This window comes from Mus caroli, chromosome X (assembly GCF_900094665.2).
Source record: "Mus caroli chromosome X, CAROLI_EIJ_v1.1, whole genome shotgun sequence".
NCBI classification, from domain to species: domain Eukaryota; kingdom Metazoa; phylum Chordata; class Mammalia; order Rodentia; family Muridae; genus Mus; species Mus caroli.
In genome coordinates, this window is record NC_034589.1 from 94,807,731 (window position 1) to 94,817,415 (window position 9,685).

Genomic DNA, 9,685 nt, shown 5'->3' on the forward strand with positions numbered 1-9,685 from the left:
AAGCCATTCTTTTCTCTTGCACTAATTAGTCAGAGACCACCCGACAGCTAAAGCTACCCACAGCCTCTGCTGACTCATCAAAATTACAGCTGCATGTACAGAAAGGACACCGATAGTCTAATATGCAACCTTATGTGTGTAGGAAGTTGGGGCAGGGCCAGAAAACTGGAGGAAAGGTTCAGTCAGTCCTGACAAAAGCTCAGCAGGTAAGCAGCCCTAATGAGAAGAGATAAGAGCAAGGAGTCTGCAATCCACTCCATCTGAGTGGCTTGGAGCTTCTGGTTGGGCTCTTTGCAACAGTGAAGCAATGGCCATTTTCTCCAGTCTAGATCTGCAGGAAGGCCTCCGAACACTCTCTGTCTTACAGTGGATTCCAGTTTATGTACTTTTAGGTAAGTAAACCCCATGGACCAGGGAACAGATCCAGAAAGAGGTCAGGCAACCCCATGTGAGGGTCCAGAAGCTGCTTGGGTCCCTCCATCCCTCCAGAGGTGGACTGGATGCCTAGGGCCAGGAGTGAGGTTCTAGCTGCTCTACTGTAAATATCAGGAGTTCTTTTCTACAATTTATCTGAAAAGAATCATGTTTAAGTATGGGCCAGAATGGTGGTTCCTTGATATACTGGTGTTACTAGAAAGATTTAAGGTGATTTCCCTACTATAAGAATGTTATAAAAAATTTTTTTTTCGGTTAAAATCTGCAGGCTGTATGAGTGATAATAGAATTTCAGGAAAAGCTAGCTATTGTTCATCAGACTCAGTGATCAGTGTTGGGCTTAACGGGTCCCCAAATGAAGCCAGAAGCCAAGGCTTTCCTGGGAAGTCAACTAGAGAGAGGCAAGCTTAGGAACTGAGTGGGGAGAGATGGTGCCATGTTAGGTGATAAGATGTGTAGGACCTAGGTGATACAAAGTCACAGCTAGGGCAGAGGTTATCAACCCAAGGCTTGTTGACTAAGAATTAGGGGGTAGCTTGGGGACTTTCAGTTTTGGTGGGCAGAAATGTGGCTTTCTTGTCATTCCTCTCTAGTTGTGTTGCAGCTGTTCCTTTGATGATGAATGTAGGTGACAAGCTTTGGATGTTGATGGCAGCACCTGAGGTTTTGTCAGTAGCAGACAGGGCAGAGATTTGCATTTCATTCATTCGAGGAGTTGTTAAGTCATCTCAAAAACTTGCCTAAGCTGAAGATGACTTCAAAATTCCAGTAGTTATTAGAACTGCTGTTAAAGCTAGCTTCATAAGGAATAGAGTGAGAAACACGTATGCTACTATATCATATGAGGGATGTGAGGGATGAGATAGCTGCACTTTAATATAGAGACCCACCTTTGTATGTTGAGTACTGGATAGATGCTCTTAACGATGTTATTTTTTTTTTCAAGACAGGGTTTCTCTGTATAGCCCTGGCTGTCCTGGAACTCACTTTGTAGACCAGGCTGACCTCGAACTCAGAAATCCACCTGCCTCTGCCTCCCAAGAGCTGGGATTAAAGGCATGCGCCACTACACCGGGCTCCTTACTGGATATCTTACACACACTTAATTTAAATGAAGACCTAGTTGTGAGAGGCCAAAGGCATTTAGATCTTAGAAGACCACGCAGAGATTACAGGCAGCACTTGGGAGGCAGAGGCAGGTGGATCCTGGTGAGATTTTTCTCAGCAAGTTAAAGCTCTTACTGACCAAGCCTGACTTCAATTCCCAGAGCCTATGGTTGAAGGCAATGAGTGACTCCTTCAGGTTGTCTTCCAAACTCTACACACAGCATATGACACATGTGCCCATTCACACAGTACACATCACATACATATGCAAATAATAATGATAATAGTAGATAAATCTCTTTTTAAAGAAAAGGAAGTAAAACTAGGCAGTCCTAATAGTTCACATCTGTAAACCCATCACTCAAGAGGCCTAGGTAGGAGTGTTGTGAGTTCAAGGCCAGCCTGGACTACACAGTGACTATTAAGATCCAGGCCAACTTGATCTATAAGGTGAGACCCTTTCTCAGCAATAAAGGAAAGAAGGAAAGAAAGGAGGGAGGGAGGGAGGGAGGGAGGGAGGGAGGGAGGGAGAGAGGAATGCAGACAGTAGCTGTGACTCTGTGTAAAGCACTGACTTCAACCCCAGCACCATCAAATGCGGAGGAGAGGCATGTAAGTGGATACTTTCTGGCAGGTCTCCTTGGTGTGGCTTGAATACACGTGCTCATGTTGTTCTGGCTACTCTGGCAGTGATTTTTCAGTACAACAGTTTTACTTTGCTCCCAGAAGATAATTCTCAGGCTTTCCTTTTCTTTATCCATTTTTCCCCCTTTCAATAGACACTGTCTTCCAGCAGGACTATGATAGAGAGTCTATCAGGTGACACCTTATGTAAGAGATCGAGAAAGCAGGGACATCCTTCTCCTCCTCCTTTCTAAAGCTCACTGACTCCCAGTGAGCTACCCTGGAAGAGTTGGAGGAGTGGAATGGGAATACTAGGGACACATGATGGCACCATTGTGTCACCAGTGAAAACACATAAAAATAAAGGTTTTTTTTTTGTCTGCTTTGTTAAAGGTTTTTTTTTATTATGATAAATATAAAGAGAACAAAATTCCTTCTTTTAAGTATCAGTTCCATTGCATTAGCCACTGTGTAACACATTGTATTCTATAGTATTCTAAGCCATGTCCAAAATTTTTCATTGTCATAAACTGAAACTCTGTACCCATCAAACCCTAAATTCCTAAATTTCTCTCTGCTTGCTGCCCAGCTCTGGAAATCACCATTCTAATTTCTGTCCATATGAGTCTTTTCTATTTTAGACTATTGTGTCATAGTCACTTTTATCACTAGATCATTTGTTTATTTATTTCATAAAGTCATGCAAGTGTATTCATTTGGAATCGTGTGTCAAAAGCTCCTTCCTTTTAAAGTCAAATATCACTGATATGATTACACGAAATGCTGTGTACTCATCCATCCGTTAATGAGCACGTATCCCTCTTGGCCATTAGGAATAATGCTGTTTTCAGGATGAGTGTTTAACAACCTCTTTGAAACCTTCCTTTTTAATCTTTAGGATATACAAAGAGAGGGATGCTATGGGCTGTGTGACAATCCTATTTTGTACTGATTTGAAGACCTGCCAACCCAATTTGCACAGTGGCTGCACCATTTTACATTTCTCACAACAGCGCACACGGGTTCAGATTTCTCTACATCAGCACCAATAATCTTAGCCTCTGGGTTTTTTTTTTTTTTTTACCATTTTAATGAATGTGAAATGAAACCTCATCATGGTTTTGATTTGCATTTTCCTAATGACTAATGACACTGAACATATCTTTATGAGTTTCTTGGCCCTCCGTCTTGACTCGTTTTAGACTGATTATCATTCCATTTGAATAACATTCTGTTTCTGTTCTTTAGTAATTATGCTAAGAATTTCAAGAATTCAGGGTCTTACCTGTTACCTAAACAGTCATCCAATAGAGTGTAATGGCCATGGAGGTGTCAAATATATTCAGTTCTGTTCATCAAACACATCAAACACAAATTTTGTTATAGAAAGAATATTCATTACAAGACCTCGAGCTACCTTTGTTGAGACTATAAGAATGAGCTAGTTATAGGCTATTTGTTATCTACTAGTGAAAACAAACTATTCAACCACTATACACATTTCATCTGCTAGGGCTGGGAAAAGACACAAATCACTATACTGTTTTCTGGGCTGTAGTAAGTGAAAGAGCCATGAGAAAGGAATATTAGAGTGCCAAGTCAAGAAAATCTTACAACAGTTTGAGAAGGCTGGGAAGGGAAGCAGACTAGTATGGTATGTTCAGGTCATGAGTCCGGAAGTTCATCAGCGTGAGATTACAGTTCACTGTGTATCTTTACCCAAACTTGGGAACCCTATAAGGCTTAGTATCACCATCCCCTTAGCAGGGTCCACAAGAAATGTTCTGCATGGAAAAATCTCCCACCCTCCTCTTTTTCTCTTTCCTTATTTCTCCTGTCCTGCTCTGAGCTTCTTCAATGATTCTCTCTGAATGATATTCAGAATCATAGCCAACATCAACTGCTGCTGGATGTTATCCAGAGGAAATAGGGAAAGTGGGATCAAAGAAGCAGAAGGATAAGTAGGCTAGAGGTAGTAAGAAGAAAGGATGAGTTAGGGGAGACGGTAGCTCTGACAGCACTCTGAGAGGCAGATTTCTTTCAGAGGCTTTCTCTCTATGTATCTCTTCTGGGCTTGCCATCTTTCAGAGCTATGGAAAATAGTTCTGGCCTTTAAGTTCCTATCTCCACCTTCTTCAATCTATTCTGCTGCATGTTCCCAAACATCTTTTTTTCCCAAGTCTTGGGGATTAAACCCAAGGCCTCACACTGAACTAGATTCCCAGTCCCAGCTAAAAAAAAAAACCAAAAACCAAAAAACTTATCATATCTCTTTGATGCTCAAAAATAATGGTTTCCTACAGCTAGTTTGATGGTGTACAAGTTCAGTAACCTGGAAATCCTTGACTGTTTCTACTTTCTATCTCTGACCCTGCATCAGCTCATCTCCCTGTATGAAGCTTGTATCTCAAGCAATCTACTCATGGGATGTGAGAGAATGCCCCTTCACTTCTGTATAGTTCCTTGACTGGATAACGAATGTTCTTCCTAGTCTGTCAATGAACAAACACCCTCTTCTTAGGAAAATTTCTTGGCCCATATCCTCTCTGTGATGCTTTCTAGACTACCACTTCTGAAGGCCTAAGGCACTTTTCAAGAATATACTGGAGCCGGGCATGGTGGCACATGCCTTTAATCCCAGCACTTGGGAGGCAGAGGCAGGCAGATTTCTGAGTTCAGAGGCCAGCCTGGTCTACAAAGTGAGTTCCAGGACAGCCAGAGCTATACAAAGAAACCCTGTCTCGAAGAAGAAGAAGAAGAAGAAGAAGAAGAAGAAGAAGAAGAAGAAGAAGAAGAAGAAGAAGAAGAAGAAGAAGAGGAGGAGGAGGAGGAGGAGGAGGANAGGAGGAGGAGGAGGAAGAAGAAGAAGAAGAAGAAGAAGAAGAAGAAGAAGAAGAAGAAGAAGAAGAAGAAGAAGAAGAAGAAGAAGAAGAAGAAACTGGATAGCATCTCCTATATCTTAGAAAACTCACAACATTCTATTTTGTTGTTGTTGTTGTTGTTGTTGTTGTTACAGAAGTTGATTTAACTTTCAAAGAAGGAACCAGGAAACCTCCTTTTGCACTATGGCTTTCTGGAGAGCAGTGACGTTGAAAAACATGGCATCCAGATGAATACATTTCAAAAGGCTGTGATGCATCTAGGCACGGTAGTTCAAGCCTGTAATCCCAGTTGTTGAGCCATGACTTTTAGTCTAGCCTGGACTACATTATGAGTTCCAGTCAGAACTGTATAGCAAGACCCTCAAAACAAAGATATTATTATAAAATGTCAATTATTAAGGTATGTAGTGTTGAACCAGAACCTATTACATTCAGGGACGTTACTTTTACCTTTCTACCTAATAAGCTACGTGAGGATGAGAGCTGACTCTTTTGTTTTTCTTAGAAGCTAACTTGACATTAAATATATCTTCTTCCTAGACTTCATCTTCCTCGATAGAAGCCATTAACTCCATGTTTTCCCCTCCTTTAGTCATCCTTTTTGTGTGGGTGCTTGCTTTCCTCTGGTTTTTGTTACTATAAAAAAAAATTGGGCGTAGTCTTGGGTGTCAGATCAGTTCTGTCACTTGCTTGCCACAAGAACCTGTACATGAAGACTGCCGCTTTCTATGTGACCTCGAGCAAGTCAGGTAAGTCCCGTCCACCATAGAAACAGCACATATTTCCTGACTGATGAGTGCTCTATAGACTAGCAAGATGAGAAAATACTCAACCCATGTTAATTTTTTTCCTTTTTATTATAGAAACTGACATCATTTGGAGCTCCACTGTCCCATCTGCCTTTATTTTCTGTTGCTATAGCAAAATACCACAGTCTGAGCAACTCATGCATAATAGTATTGTGTCTAGGGGACTGGAGACAGGGACACCCAATATCAGGGTGCCAGCGTCAGGAAAGGTCTGTCTTGTGTTATTCTCTGCTGGAAATCAGAAGAGTGAGAGAGTATGCAAGAAAGAGAGGAGCATGAGAAGGCAACTCATCTTTATCAGGAGCCCACTTCAAAAATGTCAATCTAGCTGAAAGGTACAATCTCGTAAAACCTTTGCATCAATCTAGTTTACAATACATGAACTTTCCAGCATAACTTCAAGTCACAGTACCGACTCTTACTATGTCAGCCTTGCCATTTGATCCATAGAGGCATGGCAAGTGCTTCAAACGTGGGCAACAGAGACTCTGATTTCATTGCAACTTCAAGAAGAATGATAATGCAGTCTTAGAAAACTGAGCCTAGTTGATACATCCCTGCAGGCCCAGACAAGAGATCCTACACTATGGCCTTGCATTCTTGTATCCAATTAACTGCATTGGGCTGAAAATTCTCAGTTTCCATGGCATCTTTTCCTCCTTTTTTGTTCTTTTCTTTGTGTGTGTGTGTGTTTTAATTTGAGATAGGAGCTCATTTTAAAGCATAGCTTCCCAAGTGCTGGAATGACAGACATGAATCATCCTACTTGATTTCCATGGCAGCTTCAAATTGGTTGGAGAAGCCATAGGCTTGTTCAGCTTTCCGTTCCTACTCATATGACTCGTGGAACCCCTTTATCCACCTCCCTGCCTACAGTTTCTCCTGTTCCCACGGGCACCTGAAATGAATGGGACCCTTACCATTCCTCCACTTGATCCATTTTCCTGACTTATGCCCTTTAGCATTGGGGCTCAACTCTGGATCTGTCTTCCCAGAACCAACTTATTCTACAGCTCCTTCACACACTTCAGGAGATTAGGCTGTTACTCAAAGACCTTAGACATTGCTGTTTCCAGAACCTTCCTTGAGCTCTTCCTGGCTCTGTTCCTCTACCCACTGGAGTTCAGCTTGGGAGGTTATCTTCCATGTAAGGCTGAGAGGTTCTGGAAGGAAGGAACTTTGCTTTCTGTGTATATTGATATGAGTTAACACAGAGAGGTGCTTAAAATAGCTCTTGTCACATAGAAAGTGTCAGACACTTGCTAGAGACTCAACAAATGCAATCTCTCTTTTTTTTTTTTTTTCCGAGTCTTGGCATGAAGATTTGTATCTTCTTTGAGCCTTCAGTTCTTCATCTGTAAGGTGAGGATAATAAGTTATTAGCTTATTATTATAATAAGACAACGGGTTATTACCTCCCAAGGCAGTGAGAAGATTAAATGAGATAATGCCCAGCGGAAGTCAAACAGCACTGTTTCATAACCACTGTTCAGCACACACCATCCCAGATCGTTCTTATTTCCACTTCCATATTTCGTCCCTTTACCTTTCTCTTCCTATCCCCAATAATCACCTCCTGGCTTTTAGCACAGAGGTTTCCTAAGAGGTAGGCTCAGCCAATGCTTGTTCAATTATTTTATTCACTTCTACTCTGGCAAGTAGTACTTCCCATTGATTTAGTTCCAATAAATAATCAAAAGAAGTATAGCCATGTTGTTTGGAAAATCTAACTACATCCTTGAATTTCTGAACGTACTGAGCCAAGTGCCAGCACTCAGACTTTGGCCATTGCCATGAAGCATAATGTTTTCTCCTAGAAGAGTTTCGGCTCACACTGTGACCAGCTGGTCGCTATAGCCTGACGTACACAAGAAGCCCACAAAAGATATGTCTTTGTTGAGAATGAGGTCACCAGTGTTTTCTCATCCTGTTAACTTTCACCTGCCACTCGAAGACTTTGGAAATCCACTTGATACTGTGCAGCGCTATGTAGCAAGAGCTGTCGCCCACACTCGGCAATATGCTAAGGACTGTCTAATGGGGAGAGAGCCAGGCAGATGCGGTACTAATTACACAAGGGAACATGATAAAACAGTAATAAACAGGGACACGAGGATTGTGTTGCAAGTGTGTAGAGAAAGAAATGTCTAATTCTTCCTGGGGAAATACCAAAGATAGCATCAAGGAAATCTCTTTTAAGGTAAGCCTTAAAGGATGAAGGATTTGGGTAGGCAGAAAGGTGGGGAGAAAGTAATCCAAATAAAAGAACAGAATGGCTGAGTGCATCTGAATGTGCTGAGGTGGTCGAGCCACTGTTTCCTCGATGTCCGGCTTCTTGTTTGTTCCATAGCCACTGTGTATAATATCTCTGATACTTAACATAATGCTTTTCTTAAATGAACAATGTCTGTAGTTTAAATGCTTTGTTTGAACTGAAATCTTTATAACACTATCACAAAGTCATTTTTAGTCTTTATATGTTCAAAAAAAAAAGCCATTCCATCCATACACCACCACCTCAAATCATTCAGTGTTCCTGCAAGTCAGGGAGGTGGACTACACTTTGACCAACATTGACAAACAGCATAGAAAGTTGTGCGGATGGATGCTATGAGACATAGGAAGTTGTGCAAATGGATGTTGTGAGACATAGGAAGTTGTGCAAATGGATGCTATAAGATAAAGCTAGGCAATACATGGGTCTACTCAGGCCAGAGCTGGGCAACTTTGTAGAGACGTGATTTTCTCAACAATGGGAAAGTATTGATGGCTTTTGAAAAGGAAATGTGCATTTCAGAAATGCCGAGGAGAGGCTTCAGAAATGACTGGAAGGGAGACTTGTCAAAGGTGCCCTCAAATTATTGAATATAAGACATTTATCCTGAGGTCTGAAACGTGATGAAAGCTAGCTAGGCACACAGCTAAGGAAACAGCGTGCCAGGCAAAGAAGGCAGCATGCACAAAGGTCATGAGTTCAATATCAGAATAAGCTGAAGGGCCTAAAACATAACACAGTAAATAAGCCGGGGATGAGATCAAAAGAGTCCTCTAGACCAAACTTAGGATGCTGAGCTTCCTTCATAATGGACCCTATCCTAACCTGTATGTAAACTCTGCCTCTGCTGCAGGCTCTGCCTCCCCAGTGCTTTAATTATAGGCATACACCACCATGCCCAGGCCATTTATTCTCGTAACTTTCTATATTCATAGCGAAGTGAGAGCCAATAAGTGTTCAGAAAGCCACAGGCATGCTTTTTTGATGCATGTTCCTGTTATGTGCTACACAGAGACAAAACCAGGTTTAAATGCACTGTATTGGCTGCACCTAGATCCCAGTGAAAGTAGGGAGTTGGTTTCAAAGATAGTGATATTCACTTAGAGAGATAATGCTGGCTTTGACCAGGTTGTAGCCTGAAAGTGCAGAGTATAATCATTTGAACGATTTTAAAACCAGTAGAAATCAGTTCTACTAAATCGAGGGAAGTCATAATTCTGATTTAGGGATTGTCGACAGTTGTATTATAGTCTCAAAAATACCTAAAAACAATGTTTAAAGTAAAAAGCACTTGCTGCACAGGCATGCGAATTGAAGTTTGGATCCCCAGGATCCAAATAAAAGCCAGGCAAGTGAGTCAACTGCCTGTAATCCCAGCACTGGGGAAGCAGAGACAGGAAATTCTGGAATACACTGGCAAGTTAGACTAGGCATCACTGGATCCAGAGAGAAATCTGGATATTAGTCCCCTATCTGATTTAGGATAGGTAAAGATCCTTTCCCAATCTGTTGGTGGTCTTTTTGTCTTATTGACGGTGTCTTTTGCCTTGCAG

The 9,685-nt window shown here is 41.6% G+C and overlaps 1 protein-coding gene across 1 annotated transcript in view; it reads left to right on the forward strand.

The window, feature by feature from the left end:
• The first annotated feature begins 227 nt into the window (after positions 1 to 227).
• The window catches only part of Dgat2l6 (diacylglycerol O-acyltransferase 2 like 6), an 18,581-nt gene continuing 9,123 nt past the window's right edge, over positions 228 to 9,685 (forward strand). The window contains exon 1 of the mRNA XM_021154111.1: positions 228 to 392. Within this exon, the coding sequence (XP_021009770.1) occupies positions 308 to 392 (85 nt within the window). The 5' untranslated portion in view covers positions 228 to 307. The remainder of the gene's footprint in view (positions 393 to 9,685) is intronic.